At 50.9% G+C, this 15,499-nt stretch overlaps 1 protein-coding gene across 3 annotated transcripts in view; it reads left to right on the top strand.

Moving 5' to 3' along the window:
* Window positions 1-954: 954 nt before the first annotated feature.
* Window positions 955-15,499, top strand: part of LOC144135083 (uncharacterized) — a 29,131-nt gene continuing 14,586 nt past the window's right edge. The window contains exons 1-2 of one of the 3 annotated variants that reach the window (XM_077667839.1): window positions 955-1,060; window positions 3,175-3,344. In XM_077667839.1, coding sequence (XP_077523965.1) covers window positions 977-1,060; window positions 3,175-3,344 — 254 coding nt within the window. In that variant the 5' untranslated portion in view covers window positions 955-976. Of the gene's footprint in view, window positions 1,061-3,150; window positions 3,349-15,499 lie in introns of all 3 variants that reach the window. The other 2 variants (XM_077667838.1, XM_077667840.1) reach the window with 2 other exon arrangements.

Below are 15,499 nucleotides of genomic sequence, written 5' to 3'. Positions count from 1 at the left end.
AAATGAGATGCACACAAAATGGAATGAACTTGCCGGCCGCGGTGAGCCGGGATGTGAGGGCCACTATGAACGGTGGGAGGGCGCACTCAAGAATGCCCTACTTGTGTTGATGCAATTTGGGTGGACAGTGAGGTCTGTGCTTCAACAAAAGACGCAGTGCACTGCTGTCGCTCTCGTTTCTTCGTGCTTCGCGCTGTTCCCGTGTGCGAGGTCTGGAAGTTGCCTCCTTGTTTCTTTTTTCCCAGGTGCCTTTACTGCCTTCTGCACCGAGTTGAATCAATCAAGTGAATCAAATGGCTGCGTCCTGCCTGGTCCATCAGAGTTTCCACCATTTAGCATAAGCTATAAGTCGCAAACCATTCGCAACTAATTCATCTTCGTGAGTGTACATAAATTATTTTAATTTAATAAAAAATTCCTACTTTTCTCATTTAGAAATGCCGAATGGGCGATATTTAATGTGAACGTTTTTAGCGTCAGGATTTGGGGCGATCTTTTACTCTAATGGGATCATGAGCAGGTTTGTGGGGTTTAACGGGTAGCATGTAGATTGCAAATAACAAATTACACGGCAATAAGTATGATTAGTCATTAATGATGACAGTATACTTCCCTTGTTGCATGGGTGACCCATTGGTCATTGGCAAGAGGGTCACTTACACCTTGACGAAGTCACTGATGGTCACGTGACTATAAACGATCTAGAAACAAGCCCTTCGCAGCTGACGCTTGAAAACGTTAGAATGTCACCTGCGCGCAATGAGACCTGGGGAGCTATTTTGTCAAGTTTCGTATAATTGTACTGTCTTTTCGGCCCTCTGTCATTGGTGCCATCCGCCGCTGCCTACAACGCCGGGAAGCTGCTTGAATCACAAAGGACCAAGAGAAAGAACTATGGAACGTTTTAGACACGGCTTCAAAACTTTACCTCCTTCTCTCGCGGCGCAGTGCTGGCTTGGAGCCCTTGCGCGCCTAAATGGAAGCAGGGACGATGGCCTTGCGGACCGAGGCAGCGACTGAACAAGTGGCTCAGCGACTTGCCCAAAGCGTTGACTATCAGGTGAATTGCGCTCTGCATGAACCCGTTATGCTGCCCCATACGGTCCAAGGCAGCAAGGGCTGTGCGGCTGTTGCGTAGGGGGCGCAGTAATGATCGGCGCCGCGTTCATCGCGCGCCAAATTCAAACTACGCTGCGCTAATCGGTCAACGGGGGTCACGAATAGAATAACCGAACGTTGCGCGTCGGCACTGGACCGGAGATCACTGACTGGTTTTGTATTCAATGTTCGGAGACACTGTTGCCGAGCTGCTCCCGCCATTCTTCGAGCGCATGCTAGAGAGAGGGAGCAGGATACTTCTAGTGGGAACAGCAATCTGCCGTCCCGCGTCGCGTCTCTCGTGGAAGGACTGATTACTCCTCTGAACTGGCCCCAGCAAGGATTGAAGCGTAAATTTGTTATAATAAACCTATCGTTCAAGCACTCATAACGCGACAGCATTAGGCTGCACTTGTAATTTCGCATCCTGCGCTAGTAAAAAAAGTTGCTGATTGGTGGATATGGCGCGACGTCACAAGGTGACGTGACAATCGCGCGAAAATGCGACTGAAATTTAAAGGAAAGCTTGCGAACGTGAAATGGCGATAGAGAACCTGGTTGAAACCAGTTCTCGGAGGCCGCGGCTGACCCGCCTCTATGTGCAGCTGCTCGTTTTGTATGTGCAACGGGCAGAGTTGTTTGGCGTGGATCCACAACGTACTAGAAGTGTATTTACGTCAGCGGTTCTAATGCCGTCGCATTTCACTCTTAACATCACCTAAACGTCCTCATAAATTCTTAACCTGACGCAACCGAAGCTTACGCGATCATGGGAGCTGCCTTACTGATTTAACCTCGCTTTATAGAATTGTCAGTGAACTTGCAGTAATGCACAGTAGTGCTATATGGACACTCCTTGGTAACTGCAACTGAAAACTTGTAATTCGGAGGTAGTTATATCTATAACTGCATGACTCTGACTCCTAAACAAAATTAGTGACTGAAATATTTCTGCGATTTATATTAATCCCAAACTGGGAATGGCGGCTATAAGTACTAAAAAACCGCCTCCTACATCCCAAAGATCTAGCAAATATCAAAGACAAAGAAAGTCGTTGTAAAATTAATGTTCTTGGTATTTCTTGTTTTATCCAGAGAGCACGCTACTGGAATTTTCTTCCGGCTTATATAATTTATCATTCCTAAGGCTTTTTAACGCTAGCTTCTGCAGATTTTTCTTCTGTATTGTTCCTTACGATACAACCTCCTTCTCTATGCCTTCAATATGCTTAAATGGCGAGGCAAGTAATAGAATAGGTTATTTAATATTACTGTGCTAATACGTTCCTTGAGGCTTAAGATCGGGCGCTTCAATAGTGACAAAGTCCGTTCTTACTGCAAAAAAAAATGATGTTGTTCGGAAAAATTTGACTAGCTTCAATTGCTCTCAGCGGGATAGCTTGATTCACCCCTTGTGTCGATACCTTTATCAGAATGCGTTACGGTCCGCACGCGACCGCAGCTTACTTCCGCTAACCTTAAAGGGGCTCTGAAAGGGGTTCTAATATTCTCGCGGTATGCCTGAGATGTTAAAGCACGCCGCTTCACGATTATTGTCCAGCAAACATTTTTTTCAATGCGTTGTGTAAAAGCTGAGTTATCTGTAGTCAAAATTTTAATTTCAGCGTCTTCGCGCCTTTCCCTATCTTCTCGTCACTTTTTGCACGCTGGAAGGTCGGTACTCCTCTGCCGGACTTACCTTTGGGGAAGGAGATTCCTGACCCGGCAGAGCTACGCGGCTTTGGGCCGCGGCCATGGTAGCTGCCTGAGGTCTGAATCTCCCCAATAGGCGTCTCTCAACTTGTATACGCAGGTGCGAGCGACACAGGAGGGTGCGAGCATGAAAAGCTCGCCAACTTTGACGCGTGATTGTGGCTGCCCTGCTGCACGTGGAGGTGTAACATTTGGCTCACGTTTCCATGACCACACAAAGTATATTGAGCGAGTTGATGGGCTCTCCTCGGAAGGTGTTTCAGATCCGCTTTATTCGTTGACCCTACGTGTACCGAACATGGACCCGTGCGAGCGTTCAGTTCGACGCTTTTTACTTAGGTGTGTGGTCCCGCGGCCCTGCAGCTCCAAGCGGACGGGCGTTCACGTGACTGGGACCGCGGCATTCGGTTGGCCACCAGCGCAGGCGTGCTGGCCATTCTGATCGTCGGTCTGACGGCCATGGCCTACTCCTTCAACGAGGCGCAGCGCCATATGGACAACGTGCACGACTCGGACAAAGTGGAACCCAGAGAGTCAGTGAGAAATGCCCCCCGATTCTGGTTATAGTCCGTCCTACATGCAGTACGTGCCAGCAGTGACTCTACCAGGCACGTATCCAAGGGAGAAAGGAGGGGGGCCTAAATCGCTTTCTCCCCCCCCCCCCCTCAGTCTTCTTGTTAGTCATGGGCCCTGCCCCCTGCCCTCGGGTTTCACCCTAAGAAACTGCCTCGGGCCCCTCCTGAAGAAAATTTTGCCTACGTGCCTGGACTCTACATTAGACATTCGCCGGAACAAACGCCCTCGCCGTAGTGTCACGTACCCGGAAGCGCCAGTATGCAACTCCTGGGCTTAAAGGGACCTTCAGGGTAGGGATCGCAACCGGTCAGGGCGATCGTTTGTGATCCCTATCCTGATGACGTCAGTGGACACAAGCGCTAGCCTTCAAGCTCGTCCCGTCTGCTCACCGACGTCATCGGGGTAGGGGACGCTCGGGGAGGTGCGTCGCCCTGATCGGTTACGAGCCATTGCGAGCAGAGACGTTTAAAAATTATTTCTAAATTATAGGGTCCATGAATAACTTTCAAATTTCGCTCAAATAACCACAAATACCACCTATGCAGATCTGTCGCAATAGAATATGCCGATCGAAATTATTTCAGGGTCCGATTTAAAAAAGCTTTTTCAAACTAGTCTTAGCATAAGCTACTGTATAGAGCTTAGAATAACGTGCAACTCACCGCTGGTGACGTTGCTGTGATTCGCCTTTTACAGCAGTCGAATGCTGTGTGGTAGGCCCTCTACGATTTCACGCTGCTCTATTGGCAACCGAACGCATAAATTTTGAAAAGGCGGTGCTCATTAAAAGTTGGGGGGTACCGTCAAGAATTCGCCAGCCGTGGTCTTAGGATCCATATGGCGCATGAACCTTCCAATGGTGATACCACTATCACTACAATTTCTTTCCAACAGAGAAGTGCAAGGTGACCTGACAATTTTTTTCAGCGAATGGTGGTTACAGAAAGCAGTCTCAGTATATCCATGTGACACAGAAAACCATAAATTACAGATACACATCAGGAAGAGCGACGAACAGCATTCCTACTTCGGGAAGTGCTAACAAGGAGTCATCTGGCTTCCATCACAGTGTGGGCGAGTTGACAGAGCTTTCTCAGCGGCTAACATAACTTCGGGATTTCAATGCGCTGGTCGTGATTATGAGGATTATGGCTAATGTAGATCCTGGGATTCAAACTTGATGCCCTGTATCACATCTATACCTATATACACACCGGTGTGATAAACACCAATGATACACACCCGAAGGCGTGTTATCACTCCGGCACGTATATCGCAGTCGCAGAGCAACCGATAATGAAAAATGCACAACGCAAATAGAGACAAGGACGCAAGGGAGGTACAAGAAACACACGTGCGCTGACTTGCAACAGTGTATTTCGAACCTCGGACCAGTATTATAGCTGAAAAAAACAGAGCAATTATCACACATGCGCAGTATAGGTGACACATTCATATGTTGACGCAAGTATAACAGCTCCTTACCAGTAAGAGCAATAGATGGCTTGGCCACGCAGGGCCCACACTACCGGTCTATCATTTCAGCCTCTATGATCTCTCTGTCAGTTGGCAACGGTTTTTGGCGGTAACAGAGCAATCATGGTAAGCGGGCTGGCACACGAAGTCTTCATGTGAGTCGCTATCGTTTTCATCTCCACAGCTTTGCAACGATAGCTACATTACTGTAGCATTTCGAGCCTTCAGCATGGCGGCGCCGCCACGCTGTCAAGTAGTGCGGAGCAGCTGCCGGTGGCGCGGCGCCGTTGCTGATCACGTGGTTCGTCACGTGGTTGGTCACGTGGTTGGTCACGTGACTAAGTTCCACTCAGCCAGCTGTAGCTATCGCGACACTCCAGGTTTAACCAGAGCTAAACCACCGCCAATTTTTTCTTACATTTCCTGCAGTGTGCGTCCAGAAACCCTCCTCGCTGTTCCGACACATTATTACAATGTTCTCGGAGGCGGTCGTTCGAACACCTACCGCTTTGTCCTGTATAGCTCTTCCCACATTTCAAAGGGATGCTGTAGGCAATGGAATGCGTAAATTCTACGAACTTTGTTCGGTGCTTCTTCTTGCAGTTCGGATTCTTCGAATCACTGGGTCTGGACAGTGTGGACAATTTTTTGAGCTTATCGGGGGTTGAGAAAACAACTTTTACGTTTCCCCGTTCGCTGACCTTTTTTGGGCGGTGGGACAGGCCATGAATGTATGGGATTACAGCAATCCATTTTGTTGTAGGCGGTAGGGATGTACGAGTCTCTTTTGAGCACTGTCGCTTAAGAAAGGGTTATATATGAGTAGGATACCCTGCAGCTCTCAGACGAAGAACCTCTTCACTAAAGCTAGCAGCGATTAGCTCTGGAATGAATTTACGAAGGGCATTTTTCACGCATTACTCTACAAAGCCCCTCTTTACCTGTTTGCAATGCGCGGAGCCGAATGGAAGCTGCGGCTTGTTAGTGCGCGGCTCGTACTTCCAGTAGATCTGTGCGTTAGGAAATAAAAGCCTGATATCCAGGAATCGAATACTGTCGTCAGAAGGCATCTCATGCGTTAATTTTAGAGGCGACAAGCCTGCACGTAACAAGGTCAGTGTGTTAGTAGCCAGTACTTCAAAAGAGTCTAAACTGCAGTAAATGAATATTAGAAAATTATCAACATAACTAAAAATCCTGGTAACTAAAATTTGGTAGGCAGCTACAAAGGGCTCTGTCAAGATGAGCTAAAAATAAATCACTATGAACCGGGGCAATACAGGAGCCAATACAAATTCCCTCCTTCTGCAGATATGGCTGGCCTTCCCATTGGATAAAACCTGACCGAAGACATAACCTAAGAAGTTATCTAAGAAGCCACTCCTTCACAATCCAGTTTCATTCATAAAAGCTACGTTTCCGAATATATCAATACAGTCCTGGACAGAAAAGAGCAAGTCTGACTGTAGCAACGAATAGAAAAGATCCTTAATGTCTACAGAGGACGCCATGAGGTTCCTGTAAGGTGAATACTCGAGAACATTTAGGACAGCATCAGAGCTCTTGACTTGGAAAGGGTTTTCAATGCGTAACAGGTCGAGCTTTTTCTGAAGAAACATGGCAATGAACTTTTGCCAAATGTCATTCCCCGAGACAATTGCCCTGAAGGGGATGTTAAAGTTGTGTGTTTTGACGCTAAAAAGACCTCAAGAAAATCACGGCGACTTGCTTCTATACCCTTACCAACTTTTTCTAACTTCAGCTTAGTACAGAGCTGTTTTGCTTGAGTTTTCACCATTGACGTAGATAAGTTCTTGCATGGATTAAAGGCATTCAAAACTGCTTCTAAGGCTTTCGACTTAAAAAACCCGTGAGATAGCACAGCAAGGTCCCCTCCTTATCAGTGGGTAGAACAAAAAGGACGCGTTCTTTCAAAAGGGACAGAACGCGCTTGACAGGTACCTTCGGGACAGGCTGCTTGCAGCGATGCAACGAGTCCATGGGCAGGCAACCCAATGCTGAACGAGCCCATAGGCGAATCGCGGAATAAATAGCCAAACTTAATACCAAATCGGCCCCGGGTCGAGACGCGGTAAGCAACAAAGTGCTCCCAAACCTGGATAACAATTCGATTACTGTCCTCATCGACTTCATAGAGATATCTTGAATAAAGGTCAAACTCTCACAATTGTGGAAGGCCGCCCAGGTTGTGCTTATTCCTAAGCCAGGCAAGGCGCTCAAAATAGAAAACCTCAGGCCCATCTAACGTCGTGCGCCGGGAAACTAATGGACCACGTTATTCAAAAGCGGCTCAATAACTTTGTGGAAGACAATGACCCTTACACCCGCTTCATGATTGGATTCAGGCCGAAGCTCTCAACCCAGGACGTCATACTTCAACAAAGTGGTTGTTGAAGCATGACTGAGGATACCAGAATGATCCTCGGGCTCGACCTAGCAAAGGCCTTCATGGCCAGGATTTTGGTTCATGCTCCGCTAGTTCACAAAGCCGCCACCAAGCGCCCCATGAAGTTGAGCGCCTCCTCCATCTCTTACATTCTCCCTCCCTGGTTTGGGAGAGAGACGCCGATAAGCTTCGCGCACTGTCCACTTCCTGTGTCCTCCCCTCACGCCCAGCTTCTCGGGGAGGGGGGGGGGGGGCGGATTTGCATTTCTGTTTCTTTTTTCTTTTCTCACCCAGCGCGTTCAGGGGAGACAGACTGTGTGGCTCCCCTACTCATTTCTTTGGCTGGGTTGCAAGAAAAGGAAAAAAGTCGGGTCGTGGTTAACGCGGCGTACCCGCGCCGTCTTTGTCGGACGTTAAGGGGTCATTTGTCAGAAAAGATGCCGGCCCGTCAGTGTCTGTAAGACGTTGAAGTAACGAGCGTTAAGTGCCAACTCCAAGGGCCCTTCCTGGTCGTACGCGTCCAGCGTCGGCGCTCTTGGTGTACGCGCGAACGGGCGTCGAAAATGGGCATGCATCTCCATGCTCCTGGCGCTGGCTCGCTTCCCCTTTCGAGTCGAGGGAGATAATTTCAAGCAATGAAGAGAAGGGGTTGAGGGGCGATGAAAGGACAACTTAAACCACGAAGAAAACTTCGGGGAACCTGGAAGAGCTTCAAGCCATGAAGAGAAGTCACCGAGATCCCCGCGATCCTCCCATTGTTATAAACCCGACCCCTCTTCCCACGCGTACGCGAGCGCACGTACGCTGACGCCTATATCTAGCACGGACAGATATCGGCGCCTCGCCGAGGCTCACTGGCGTCTTCTGCAGTGCGCATGCGCAGACCGGTTTTGGCGTACGCCAAGAGCGCCGACGCTGAGCGCGTACCCCAAGGAAGGGCGCTTGGAGTTGGCGCTTTAGCTGTGTGGTTTACTAGAATTGTTATGAATGAGATTAAATGAGGGGACACCAATGGAAATACAAATTTGACACCTTGCATTTATAATTGACGTAACCAATCAATCAGCAATTCGATATACTCTTGATGTTGCCAGTCAATCCCAAAATGGGTTGCAAAATCGATTTACTAAGGAGGCTGCCATCTTGAATTCCTCGGACTTAGAAAATTTCCCAAGAAATCGAGAAACGCGATTAATAAGAGCTAACGCTCTTAGATTTACTGCAAGTACGCACATCACACAAGAAATAGTTCGCTTCTCGCCATTTTTTTACGGCTACATAAAAGCTGCTGTGGGTGACAAAGACGAGTCCTACTTTATCGTTAATCACTCGTACGCTTTCACTGCACGACCCCTGCGAACCAGAGAACGAAGCGATGAAAGATGACGTTGACAACGATATAGGTAACTCCTACCAACAAGCACTTATCATAGCGCGGGATGCCACGGCTGTGGCTCAGTGGTATGAAGCGTACGGAAACAAAGAATGCTTATTTTTGGCAGCGCCGGTCCCAATCCCTCTCTGCGCTCTTGGTTGCAAAGTTCACTTTTTTTGTACCGTCAAACGTATTTCGGAAGGTTTCGCTTCAGTCAGCTGAATGTGGAAGCTGGATGATTTTCTGCGCTAAAACTGTATTCAGAAGCTCATTACGGTCATTGTTAAAAAAATAATGAAATATCGGGACGCTGTAAGACTGGGACGCTTTTTTCGACACATTTCGCGGGAAGGAGAGCGCCGCGACACGACGACGCGGAGCTGGAGGTACATAAAGCAAAAAAGGGATGTGCGGTATCGCTCAATGCTAAAGCTAAATGTCATCAACGAGGGGCAAGCACTACTAAGCGAGAAGGCCTGCCAAAGCAGCGACGCTCACCCTTCTGTTAAAGTGGCAAAAGTTGATTTCGGCGCCGCTGCACTAACTGTATAGATGCGGGCATAGTTATCTAAAAGAATTAGCGTGTTTGATTGACCGAAGCCGGCCTAAATTGTGTTGCCCGCTCAGCCGCAAACACCACCAGGGACGCGGTTTTCCTCCGACGCCGACACCTCGAGGAAACACGACCATTTCGATCCAATATTAGGTCATGTCTACATAAAAAACGACATTTAATGCTTGATGAATCGTTTATCTTCAGGAAAGTCACGCTTCCGTGCACGGCGACACACTTTCTAGTTTTGTTAGCCAGGAAGCCGCTCTGTTACTGTCACAAAGTTCATGCCTGCTCTGTCCAGCTTTGGCCTTTGTTTCCCAGAAACATGTCGCGGAGCGGTGTCCACGACTTTTTCCCCCTCCCCCGCGGGGGAACAGCATTCTCACCATAGCGCTGGAGGGGTCACTCAAAACTACTCCCCCCCCCCCCTCCTAGCATTGTGGCCGTACAGGTGGCAAGCGCTTCCACGTGTTGGGAACAGCAGAAGCGGATTGAATGCCCCGGCACTGTTCGCGGCCCCCAATGACTCCTCTTGGGATTAAGGCATTGTGCCGAATTCTTTCTACATTCATTCATGTGTTCTTTTTATTCTTTTTGGGAGCTGCATTCCTCTGTGCGTGGCTCCTGAAGAGTCTTTATTTTCCCTGTGTTGTTTTTTCTCCATTCTTTGCCATGCGAAGGGGGCGCCGGGAACGCCGCGCGCTGGCAGTTGGTCTGGAGATTTCGGTGCGTGCGGTCGTGAGTGAGGTCAGCCAGGGAAGAAAGTGGTCGGCAAGGAGCCTAGGCGGAGATATGACGCGTAGAGCGCGGCGACGGTGGTCCCGAAGACGCGAGGCCCAAGTTCGCCCGTATCCGCAAGCCCCCATCAGCCCCGCGACGAGCAACCGCAGCCCGACGCTCCCTGCGACCGGACCTTGCCACTCCGCAGCTAAGCCATCGTTTCTCACCACTCACCTCAACTCTTTTATCTTTGTATTTTTGCTTTCTGTGTTGCTCGTTGTAATCCTTTGTACTGTATTTCCGTCTCATTGTACTGTGTTTCCGTCTCGTAACATTTTTGTACAGCAATCGCCCTGATGTTTCTTTCTTTGTGTGAATTGTTGTGTCAACGTGTTCAATTGGTGCTTGTGTTATTTGCGTCACGTCAGGGTACGGCGCTACCTTGTCGGGCATATTGTAATACTTGGTTGTTGTTTGCCTAATTAAATTAATTCGCTACGGAACTTGCCTACGCCTCATGCCTCCGGTCAACGACTAATCAGGCGTGGCCCCTATCGCCGGTCAGCAGTCGAATCACAATCTTTCGCACGCAGGGTGGGGAACTTTGTCGCTCCTCCCCGTCCGAACTTACGGAGAGTGCAGTGGTGGGCAGGTTGGCCCGATTAATTGTAACTTCGGCGCCAACCAACACCACAGCCGCCCACGATATCTTGGCAAACTGGCGTCCGCGACAGGACTTGCTGACCACGATTGGCCGTGACCGCGAGGCATAGCGTTCAAGTAATATCTCACGTACTGTCAGAACTGAGAACAAAGAACCGTTGGTGCAATGGCAGAGTTAGAAAAAATATTTGCTCTCGGGGAGCAGCTGGGCTTCGAGGGGTGGTCGCCCTTCAGTAATTCCTGAGATGAGCGCGCGAAACAGCGCGAGCGCATGAAAGAAGAGCAGCGGCTGCTCGAGGAGGAAGAAAGGGAAAAGGCGCGCTCCACTCGTCGAATGCTCTAAATGCACGCTGAACTACAAATTCTCCACGCGAGAGGCGAGGGTGGCGGGAGCGCTGGTTCAGATTCCGCTTCGGTTCAAAGCGAACCTACATCGCGTTTCACGGTCGTCAGTCCACATAAGCTTATGGCGCCGTTTAACGATAAAACGGACGACTTGGACGCCTACCTGACATGGTTCGAACGAGTCGCAGAGGCGGAGAAGTGGCCGCGAGACCAGTGGGCTACTGCCCTTAGCACGTGCCTTGCGGGAGAGGCGTTGAGCGTTTTTGGCTGCATGCCGGGAGCGGATGCGGTAGACTATCACAAGGTCAAGCGAGCTCTTCTGCTTCGTTTCCGCTTGACGAAGGAGGGATTTCGACAGAAGTTCCGGACAGAAGCCCCCCACGAGCACGAAACCCCGTCCCAGTTCTCCCGATTAGAGAATTACTGGGAGCGGTTGGTACAGCTCTCTTCGTGCGAGCAGACCTACGAGGGTATCAAGAGCCTCCTTTTGAGGGAGCAGTTTCTAGAGAACTGCACGCCGTCGATGGCTACCTTCCTGAAAGAGAAAACGGCGGGCGATCAGAATGAGCTGCTACAAAGGGCAGACAACTATGTCACTGCTAGGGGGTCCACATACTTTGGCCGGCGTGAACTGAAACGTGAGGAACGGCCCGTAGACAAGTCCTCCGACGCTGGCCGCAAGGGCCACCAGGGAAAACCGCTACCCGCGGCAGTATCATCCACACCACGCTGCTACATTTGCGCGCGACCGGGGCACGTCGCGGCGCATTGCAAGGAGAGCCGGAGAAATCCTGAGCAGGGCAACCGGGCACGCCCTGGAGCAAAGGACGTGTCGGCCTGCATTCAAAACGGCTATCTAGAGCTGAAAGATGGCCAGTTCCTGCCAGTGGTGAACCTCGGCAGGGTCCAAGAGTACGCGGTCCTTCCCGTCGTTGAAGGCCTCATTGCTGGGCATAGGATAAAGGTGTTGAGAGACACGGGGTGTAACATTGATATTGTCAACCGAGACCTTGTAACAAAGTCCCAACTTACTGTCCGACACCGAGCCGTTTACCTGGTGGACCGCTCGGTCAAAACGCTACCCGAGGCGCGAACTCAAGTTGACACACCTTACTATAGGGGAGAGGTGCTGGCCGGATGTATGGAATCGCCACTGTTCGACCTAATACTCGGGAATATCGACGGTGCCAGGCATCCGTCCGAGCCCGACGCGTCTTGGAGGGGAATAGCCCTGAGTATCGAAGGGGCCGAAGCGGGTGCATCGGATCCCGTACAGGGATAGCCAAGTACCCCGGACGAGCCCGCACCGGCGGCGGCCCGTGACCACCCGTCAACAGTCCAGGCAGCAATCGTCGGAGACGTTCCGCAAGTTACGAGTACCAACCGCGATGGCAGAAGTCACCCCGACGCAGATTAGCTGAGACCAACAAGCGGACGAGACCCTCCGGCGTTGTTTTCAGATGCAGAGGGAAGAGGGAAAGGTCCGGTGCAAGGAAGGGGGTTCGTACACCTTTCTGCTAAGAGATGACATGCTCTATCGCCAGTTCCTACCAGAGTCAGGCTCGGGTACTTTACAACTGATTGTCCCCTTTCAGCACCGAAACAAGGTTCTCCGCCTCGCGCACTGCGGACTGATGGCAGGTCATTTGGGGCACAAAAAGACTTGTGACCGCATTCTGGCTGATTTCTTCTGGCCCGGCGTGCATGGTGACGCTAGTCGGTTTGTGGCGTCGTGCGACAGCTGCCAGAAGACAGCCCCACGGGATCAGTCAAAAAGGTGCCCCTTGAGAAAATGCCTCTTGTTGACACGCCGTTTCGCCGGGTGGCTATCGATATTATTGGGCCCCTCAAGCCCACAACTCGGAAGGGGAATCGGTACATCATGACGCTAGTCGACTATGCGACCCGGTTCCCAGAGGTCGTCGCCCTGCCCAGCATCGAGACCGAGCGGGTGGCCGAGGCTCTCTTACAAATCTTCGCCCGAGTGGGTGTTCCGGAGCAGATGTTGAGCGACCGAGGGTCGAATTTCACCTCGGAACTCATGTCAGAAGTGGGCCGTCTTCTGTCTCTTCGCCTGCAGACCACCTCCCCCTACAACCCAATGGCCAACGGCCTCGTGGAAAGGCTAAACGGGACGCTCAAGAAGATGCTCCGCCGCATGTGCACAGAACAGCCCAAGGAGTGGGATCGGTTTATCGAGCCGCTTTTGTTCGCCTACAAGGAGGTCCCCCAGGCAAACACTGGGTTCTCCCCGTTCGAGCTGTTGTACGGGCGGAACGTGCGATGCCCCCTCACTATACTGAAGGAATTGTGGACGGGGGACAAACTGGAAGAGGAGACCAAGACGGCCTACTAGTTTGTGACTGACCTGCGAGAGAGGCTCGAAACGACCTGTCAGCTGGCACATGAGGCTCTAGGAGAGGCAGGTGAGCGATACAAGGGGTATTACGACCGCGGGTCTAAATCAAGGGCATTACAGGTTGGAGACCAGGTGCTCTTACTGCTCCCCACCGAGCACAATAAGCTCACGGTGAAATGGAAGGGCCCCTATGTGGTTAAAGGGGAAAAGGGAGAAGTCGACTACGTGGTAGATGTTGAGGGCAACCCAGAAACATTCCATGTCAATATGCTGAAGAAATACTTCAGCCGGGTCCCTGAAACCGACTCTCACGTGCCGGTGGTTGCGGATTTCAGCAAGCCATTAGTACTCCGTAGCGACGCCTCAAATCAAGGGGTTGGGGCCGTACTGTTGCCGGAAAAGGACGGAATTCTGCAGCCCGTCGCGTACGCGAGTCGCAAGCAAATTCCCAGAGAGAAGGCGTACGCATCAGTTGAGGAGTGCTTGGCCATTGTATGGGCTATCAAGCGCTTCGATTTCTACCTCTACGGCAAACGATTCACCGTCCAGACAGATCATCAGCCACTGAAATATCTGAACGAGGCTCAGTTTATGAATTCACGGCTGCTTCGCTGGGCGCTGCTCCTACAGGAGTACGACTTCGGGGTCGAGAGCATTAAGGAAAAAGATAACGTCGGCGCAGAGTATACCTCAGCCGGGTGTGAATAGCCATTGGGTGAACTAAACGCGTTGCGACGGCCCAGTTTCACCCTTAGCTAGAAATTTCTTTTTATTGATATTTTGTGCATTGTTGGTACTGTTTTGAAATGTTATGCAGCGCAAGATATTTGCGTGTGGTCGTGTTTCAGTGTTGGACTGTTACGACCGAATGCGCAGTGTCGAACTGTTTTGACTAACTGGGACGTGACTGCGTGAGGTGTGGCAGTGCGTGAGGCGTGTGTCGGTGCGCTACCCTGCGAGCATTCGTGGAAAAATGGTGATACGACGAGGTGGTGCGCGCTGGTGACAGTGATGTGCGCGTCTTTCATCTGAGGTGGCTTGTCCGCCAGGAGCGTGTGTGCATGCACGAAATTTGTGTTCTGTTTGTGAATTTTATTGAGAATATCATTCTTTTCGTGGGGGTTGCCCTCGTAGGTCTTCGACCTTTGTTTGACCTTCGAGCTTTGACCTTTGTTTCCAGAAAAATGTCGCGGAGCGGCGTCGACGACGTTTTCCCCCTCCCCCGCGGGGGAACGGCATTCTCACCATAGCGCTGGAGGGGTCACTCAAAACTACTCCCCCCCTCCTAGCATTGTTACCATACCGGTGGCAAGCGCTTGCAGAAGCGGAAGCGGATTGAGTGCCCCGGCACTGTTCGCGGCCCCCAATGACTCCTCGTGGGATTAAGGCATTGTGCCGAATTCTTTCTACATTCCTTGATGTGTTCTTTTTATTCTTTTTGGGAGCTGCATTCCTCTGTGGGTGGCTCCTGAAGAGTCTTTATTTTCCCTGTGTTGTTTTTTCTCCATTCTTTGCCATGCGAAGGGGGCGCCGGGAACGCCGCGCGCTGGCAGTTGGTCTGGAGATTTCGGTACGTGCGGTCGTGAGTGAGGTCAGCCAGGGAAGTGGTCGGCGAGGAGCCTAGGCGGAGATCTGACGCGTAGAGCGCGGCGACGGTGGTCCCGAAGACGCGAGGCCCAAGTTCGCCCGTATCCGCAAGCCCCCATCAGCCCCGCGACGAGCAACCGCAGTCCGACGCTCCCTGCGACCGGACCTTCCTCTCCGCAGCTAAGCCATCGTTTCTCACCACTCACCTCAACTCTTTTATCTTTGTATTTTTGCTTTCTGTGTTGCTCGTTGTAATCCTTTGTACTGTATTTCCGTCTCATTGTACTGTGTTTCCGTCTCGTAACATTTTTGTACAGCAATCGCCCTGATGTTTCTTTGTGTTAATTGTTGTGTTAACGTGTTCAATTGGTGCTTGTGTTATTTGCGTCACGTCAGGGTACGGCGCTACCTTGTCGGGCATATTGTAATACTTGGTTGTTGTTTGCCTAATGAAATTAATTCGCTACGGAACTTGCCTACGCCTCATGCCTCCGGTCAACGACTAATCAGGCGTGGCCCCTATCGCCGGTCAGCAGTCGAATCACAATCTTTCGCACGTCGGGTGGAGAAGATTGTCGCTCCTCCCCCTCCGAACTTACGGGGAGTGCAGTGGTGGGCAGGTTG

Source organism: Amblyomma americanum, chromosome 5, assembly GCF_052857255.1.
Source record: "Amblyomma americanum isolate KBUSLIRL-KWMA chromosome 5, ASM5285725v1, whole genome shotgun sequence".
Lineage (NCBI taxonomy): Eukaryota > Metazoa > Arthropoda > Arachnida > Ixodida > Ixodidae > Amblyomma > Amblyomma americanum.
Note: the sequence above shows the minus strand (reverse complement) of the source record. Positions and strands in the feature narration are given on the sequence as shown.